The sequence below is a fragment of the Fulmarus glacialis genome, unplaced genomic scaffold, assembly GCF_000690835.1.
Source record: "Fulmarus glacialis isolate BGI_N327 unplaced genomic scaffold, ASM69083v1 scaffold8429, whole genome shotgun sequence".
Taxonomy (NCBI): domain Eukaryota; kingdom Metazoa; phylum Chordata; class Aves; order Procellariiformes; family Procellariidae; genus Fulmarus; species Fulmarus glacialis.
Window position 1 is genome coordinate 7,266 of NW_009232574.1, and position 7,170 is coordinate 14,435.

Here is a 7,170-nt window from a genome sequence, read left to right on the forward strand (position 1 = left end):
AGCTGACCTAGCCACATCAATAGCACCTGGAGGGAGGGGTAAGTGTCGGGGTTATTGCCACATCCCCATCGTTGTGCCCGTCCTGCGTGGTGCAGGGGTGAGACCACTCTGCGGGGCTGCAGGAGATCCACGGGTCTGGATTCATGTCTCTCCCAGTAAAAGCCTGGCACTGGGCTTCCCGGAGGAAGGTGACTTCTCTGCTAACTTGTCCTCCCTTGTCTTCTGCAGGCAAATTGGTAATGATTGTTACTGAATACATGGAGAACGGCTCGCTAGACACCTTCCTCAGGGTAAGGAGCTCTCCTGTATTTTTATTCATTGCACATCCCCCTGGGCTGAGCGGCTGGAGGAGAGGCTGGTTCCTGCTCCTCAGCCTCACGGCCACTGCAACCCCTGCGCGAGAATGTGTGCTGTGGGCTCTCACTTCTCCAGCAGATACGGGCTTCAGGGCATCGTGGCCGGCTCCCCGGAGCGGCACTGCAAAGGCAGGGGCACCTGCCTGAGCGGCGTGTCAGGAACGCTGGGAGGGCAGGAGGTGGGCTGGGGAACAAGGGAGAGGCACCGGGGTTAGAGGAGGTACTAAGCCAAAGATGAGAGGTACTAGGGGGTTAGTTTAACGAAAGCAGCATCAATAGGATGCTGGTGAAAACCACGAATGAACTCTGGGCTATTTCCTTTCCAGAAACATGACGGGCAGTTCACCATCATCCAGCTGGTGGGCATGTTGCGCGGCATCGGAGCGGGCATGAGGTACTTGTCTGACCTGGGCTACGTGCACCGGGACCTGGCTGCCCGCAACATCCTGGTGAACAGCAACCTGGTCTGCAAAGTGTCTGATTTTGGTCTCTCACGCATCCTGGAGGATGACCCTGATGCTGCGTACACCACCACGGTGCGTGGCTCCTTGCATTGCAGCCTTGTTGACCCTTACTGATGGTGATTGCCCCAGGCCACAGACAGATGGAAAAGTCAAGATAGGCAGGGCAGGAATGGAGATAATGACCTCACTGCTGGTATCTGGACCAAGAGCATGAACCCAGAAAGCTTCTGAGCCTTAATGCATTGTCCTTCATACAGGGACATCCCAGAACTGAAGTGTGCAGTGAACAAAGAGAAGCAAGGTGGGAGAGCAGGGAGCTGATCAAACCTCCCCAGTCAACACCTCCTGTGGGCATGCGTGGCCCACTGCACAGGGACAGTCCCATGTCCCTGTTGGAGTCATCCTCTAGACTTCGTAGCTCCATCCACTCCTTCAGTTGTCCTAGAGCCATCAGTCAGTAGGTGGGTGTTATGGTAGACTCTTCAGTAGTGTGGCCACACTCTAGTTTTTCCATGTGACTCTGCCTCATTCGGGAGCGTGGAAAGGGTGGGAATTGGCTTTGCAACCTAGATGATTTTGGTTTAATGTAGGACACTGTTGTCTGTGAAGCCATTTTAAGATTTTTCTGGCCAACCTGACAGCTCTGGAGCTTGATGTGCTCCTCCACTGGAAGTCAGCAGCAGCGAAATGAAATACACCAGGGAATGCTCTTATTGCACTTCTCTGGCCATGAAAGGAATTACGGTGTTCCCCAGGCACGTCTTTGGCTGGGAAAATGTGGTGGATAGACGGTTCCTGATGGAGGCCAGTTTGGAGCTGCAGCTGAGGAGTCTGAGCGTCATTTTTCAGAAGGACCAAGACTAGAGAAGCAGAAAGAGCTTCAGGTTACTTTGGGGTAGCTGACGGCAATGCAAAGCATGGCCCAAAGCGGTTGCAGCTCTGAGGGATGAGTGCACAGTGGCCCAGCCTGGAGAACATGGCCTTTATGCTCTTGGCTTGGCTTCAGCCAAGTGGAGAAGTGAGCCAGAATGTGTCCTGCATGTGTCTTTGTGTTCAGCTGCTGCCTTTGGTATCTCAAGAAATAATTTGATATTCCAGATCCTTTAATTTGGGAGAAGGTTCCTGCTGCTTGTTTCAAGTACAGCATCTTCTGCATCTTGGCTTTGGGACTCTCAGAGGAAGGGTAAGAAGGGGCCCAAGATCAGCTAGGGCTTCCTGACATCAGAGCAGCCCATCTCCTTGTCTGTAGCCTACAGACACACACATCACCTGGCCTTCCTCCCACCAAGCCAGTCTCTGAGCTTTCCCCCAGTGCTTTTAATCTTTGTGAACAAGTTTCCAGAGACAGTATGTCAGTGACCACACTGGGTCAGGAAGGTGCCCTGAGTGACCAGAGCTCATCTATTGACCTACCTGCTGATCTTTTCCAATCCTGCCCAGTTTCTAGAGACACTGTCTCATGTCCCCAGTATGAATGCAAGCAGGGAGGTCGCTAGAGAATGGGGCAGCCACCAGGAATGTCACAAGCAGAGGCTTTGAGGCATCTTGGCATAGTGAAACCCACCAGAGCTGGTTTCTCTGGAGGAAGACTAGGTGCGTAGTCTGGATAGAGCTGAACCCCAAGGATGCTGTGACAGGAGCAGGAGCATGAGATCTCTGGCGAAGTCTCAGTCCGGGTATCCTGAAAATGGAATTCTTTCTTGTTCAGAAATTTGTGATAAGATGGTATCCTGTGTTCCTCCTCTGTTGTACATGATCTGCTCAGGTCCCCAAAGGGACTCTCCCAAAGGACACATCATTCATCTTCAGTCCCCATCAAGGAGTGCGCCAGAGCAGGCAGGACTCGGTTGGGTGGAGGCAACTCTCCCTAGATGGGGATACCTGAAAGGTGTTCCCAGGCACACCACGCCTGCCCCAGCTGCTCTGGGAAACCCACCTGATGTTCCCCACACCACAACTTCCCTCTTCAGATGGCTGACAACCACGTTTCCAGCTTAAATGTATTCTTAGCCCATATATTGCTGATTTTTGTCAGCATGGCCCTTTAATTCAACAAGTCCTCCTCTTCAGTGCTTGCCTGCCAAAGCAGTAATGGACAGGGAGCACATGCCATCGCTCTCCTTGTCTGCTCAAGGAGGCTCTCTGCCTGCGCCCAGGGTCAGCTCCATGCTTTCGTGCTCTGGTAGCCCTCGGCTCCACTTCATCACTTCGAATTCCTCTCTCTTGAACAGTGAGGGCCAGAACTGTGCATGAAGAAGACCTTGTAAAACAGCACAGCTTTCTCCTTGCCCTACTGGAACTACCTTGAAGTCATCCCTCAGGTACAACTCCAGGCTTATCTTGTGCAGATTGCCTCCTCAGCCCTTTCCAGAAGATGCCATCCCAGCATATCGCTTGTCTAATCTGCTGTCCCAGCTGCAGAGAGGTAGGGGTGCCTGAGCCCTGCATGCTCTGAGCCTCCGCTGTCGCTCACTTTTTCAGGGGGGGAAAATCCCTATTCGCTGGACGGCTCCGGAGGCCATCGCATACCGCAAGTTCTCCTCGGCCAGTGATGTGTGGAGCTACGGCATCGTCATGTGGGAGGTGCTGGCCTACGGCGAGCGCCCGTACTGGAACATGACCAACCGGGACGTGAGTGGACGCGGGGCAGCACGGTGGCAAGCCTGCCTCTCCTCCTGCCCTCACCCAAGCCATCCTAGCAGGGGGGCTGGGGAAAAGGGACCCAAAGAACAGCCCTTACCTCTCCTCACATCCCCACAGGACTGTGCACAGTGTGCTTGTCCCCTCAGCGGGGACATCGGCGTGTTGCCCATCATTGCACCACGCAGCCTTTCCCTTTGCAGCACCGTGGCTCCTGGCCGCGCCTGGCTGTGTGCCCTGTGGGTCTCCCCATCCATCGCCTGCTGCTCTGTACAAGCCTTTCTGCTGGCTGGAGAGCTTCAGCACGTGCCGTGCCACCTTTCCCGTTCCCTGGAAGGGGTCAGGGCTTCCCTAGGATCACAGCATTAGTCTGCCAGTCCCTCCTGCACCCAGTGCTGGGGGTCCATCCCTTCCACTGCCCACGTGAGGCTAATGAGAGCCCCAGGCTTGTACCGCCCGGCAGTAGGCTTTGGGCTTGTCAGAGTTATGTGGAGCCACTCTTACCTCAAGAGTAGCGTAAAAACTGTAGGAAAATGTAGGTTATATTCCTGACGACAACCTGGGAGCAAAATTTCCAAAAGGAGGCAATAAAAAGAATATTTTGACTCTGCAGAACCGCAGGACTCTTTTTTTTTACCTGCGGGGACTATAAACCTACCTGCCTTCTCCCTGCTCTGGGAGTCCTGAGAGTCCCTTCCCTCCCTAGTGTTTTTATTATGTTAGAAAGTGGCTTTGGTGACAACAGGGCATGGATGCAGTGGCTTACACCACCTCCTCTGCACAGTTCCTTCGAGCAGGGTTTCCTCCAGCCTTGCTGAGCGGTGGCAAGCCCTGGTTGTAGAACAACTGAACGTGAGCGCAGCTCTCGTGGCTTGCCTGCTGGAGAGAAGCTGCAATATTTTAGGCCTGTTGGACCACTTAATAAATCCGCTGTCACAGTCTGATTTCTTGTATGTGCATGGTATCCAGCCCGCTTCCAGCTCTCCACAGAGACTGCGCACAGCTCGCTGGCAATGCACTTGTCATTTAGCACGAATCTTGTGTACACCCGCCCTGCTTCCCCATCCGACGGCCCCAGCAGCTCATGCACCAGGGATCTTTCTCGTGCGCTGCCGTCTGGGGTGCTCGGAGTCGGGTAGGAGCGGAGCTCCACGTTGGCATGTGGCTTCCTTCCAGGTCATTAACTCAGTGGAGGAAGGCTACCGCCTGCCTGCCCCCATGGGCTGCCCCACAGCCCTGCACCAGCTCATGCTGGATTGCTGGCAGAAGGACCGCAGCGAGAGGCCGCGCTTCTCCCAGATTGTCGGCATCCTGGACAAGCTCATCCGCAACCCTGACAACTTGAAGTGCACAGCCACCGTGAACCGGTAAGGGCTCCTTGAGCCTCCGCGATGAGCAGGGGTTGACAGCTGATGCTGGGCAGAACATGTGGCTCGCAGCAAATAAGGGATATTTCTGTCCAGCTCTAGCAGCAGTGGCTTCCCTGCAACCACGGACGTGCATGGGGCCCACGGGCACAGGTTGTGGTGGGCAGCATCCTGTATTTCACTGCCTTGCTCCCACCATGGCATCCCCACGCCAGGGTCTGGCCAAGCATGTGCAGCAGTGCCCACGCAGCGGCGTGCCTGCCTTTACCAGCCTGCGAGGGCTCTCTCTGTCCTGCCCTCCTCTGCAGGGTCACAGGCTCTTTGAGGTGGACCTCACAGTCTGACCACCTAGGACCAACACCTCCTGGGCTAACCCCTTCCATCCTGCTCCCAGGTTCACCCAAACACCCTTCGACAGGGGTCTCCTCGACCTGGCCAGCTGTCTGACGGTGGAGGACTGGCTGGACTCCATCCGGCTGGGGCACTACCGGGACAACTTTGCCATGGCAGGGTACTCCTCCCTGGGCATGGTGATGCGCATGAACATCGAGTGAGTACCAGAGAACAAACAGCAGCAGTTGGGTTGCCCTGCACCATTCCACTAGCCCCAAACAGTTACCGTCCTGCCTTGGCTTGCTCGATCTGGTTGGTCCCTGATGCCAGAGACACACCCCTAAGGAACCGGTGTTGAGACCTGGGACAATGTCCAAGGCTGTGCTGACCTTTGAGAGAAGGTGTGGGAGTTGTACCGAGAGGGTGTGAGTACCAAGTCACCTCTGGTGCTCTGTGGTGGCTCTCCAATGTCATCACAGGTTCATAGGTAATTTGGCTTGTAAGGTGCTTCAGGAGGTCATATAATCCAATTTCCTTACCAAAGCAGGGTCAGATACGAGGTTGCTGTCTCCTTGCACTTCTCACTTTTGTTTCCCCTGCAAAAGGCACGTCTGGACCAGAGTGTGGCTGCACCATACTCCGCAGCTTCTCTGGGATCATTGGGAAACAAATGGAGCTGAGGGGCACCTTAGAGCTTCTTCAGACCCCAGTGCGCTGGACTGGCTCCCTGCTCAGTGCAGCTAGGCAGGGAGGCACCATCCAGGGCCTCGGTGTGAGTGGAAGGTCATAGCCAAGTGACCAAGGCTGGGTTAAGTAAGGAGAGCTGGGGAAGATGTGTCCCACCACCCATCCTCCTCCTCCTGCTGTAAGGAGCTTGCTCTGCCACCCTTCTAGGGGGTCTCCGAGGTGGTTGATGCTCCGAGCGGTACCAGAAAAGACGGCAGTTATACCTGCTCCTACCCTGGGCTTACATTCCCCATCCCTTGGTGTTAGCACTAGTGCCAGGGCTGGCAACAACCTCTCCTGCTCTGAGGAGACTTGTTCCCTGTCAAAAGGCATGGAGCTGCCAGACAGTAGTTCCCGTGACTCCGGAAGGATGTGTCAGTGCACGCCTCGGTCGAGGTGCAGCAGGTAGAGAAGGAGCCAGTGAAAGGGAAGATGGAGAGACGCAGGCAGAGGGCTGTCGTGTATTGATCGGGGGCTGTACTTGGGGCCTTTGCTGTGGGATTGAGCTGATACTGATCCTTGCTTCTCAGGGAAGCTTTTGAGTGGGGAACACTCATCATCCATCCGTCTTTCTGACTGGGTTATCTGAGGGCATCTTGCTAACACTGGATCCAATTTCAGAGCATCGATCTTGTCACCTAGTAGCCTTTCAGGAGTGATCCCCCTCCTGCTCCTGCTCCCCTCCGGGGCTGTCACAGCAGCCCTGTCAGGAGGATGTGCCCCAGGGAACGGCAGCCTCTCCATCCCTCAGCAGCAGCAGCCTTGTGCTGATGGGCAAGCGGAGAGGAGCCAGGCGCGGGGTCCTGGGCTGGTCCATGGGGTGTGCACACAGGGAGGAGCAGTGTCTCTCTGGGGCCCGGCACAGGTTCAGCCCATGGGGTGTCTGACAGTGTCCTTGTTCTCCAGGGACATTCGGAGTTTGGGCATCACCATGATGGGCCACCAGAAGAAGATCTTGAGCAGCATCCAGGCCATGAGGTCCCAGCTGCTGAACAAAAATGGCCCTAGGAGGCATCTCTGATCACTGGCTTTGCAGACCCGCGTCGGGCATTCCTTAACACTTACCCTGGAAAAGGGGCAGCAGGGTGGTGAGCAGGAAAAGGGGCACCAGACCAGGACCTGGAGCCCCACCAGCATCTCTTTGATTTCAGCGTCAGTGGAAACGTGGCTTTCTGGATACCTTGATGGTCCTGCTGCCTCCTTCCCCCATCTGAAGGGGGGAGCAGCCTTCCAAGTGGGCTAGGGACATGTCATGCCTCTCTCCATCCCCTACGGTGTCCCTGT

The 7,170-nt window shown here is 55.5% G+C and overlaps 1 protein-coding gene across 1 annotated transcript in view; it reads left to right on the forward strand.

Annotated features, from left to right (window-relative positions):
- EPHA8 (EPH receptor A8) overlaps nt 1-6,907 on the forward strand; it is a gene marked incomplete at its 5' end in the record, with an annotated part of 13,313 nt that extends 6,406 nt beyond the window's left edge. Inside the window, 6 exon segments of the mRNA XM_009584949.1 lie at nt 229-290; nt 683-892; nt 3,302-3,451; nt 4,637-4,827; nt 5,222-5,377; nt 6,793-6,907. Of these exon segments, the coding sequence (XP_009583244.1) occupies nt 229-290; nt 683-892; nt 3,302-3,451; nt 4,637-4,827; nt 5,222-5,377; nt 6,793-6,907 (884 nt within the window).
- Between the last annotated feature and the right edge of the window lie 263 nt (nt 6,908-7,170).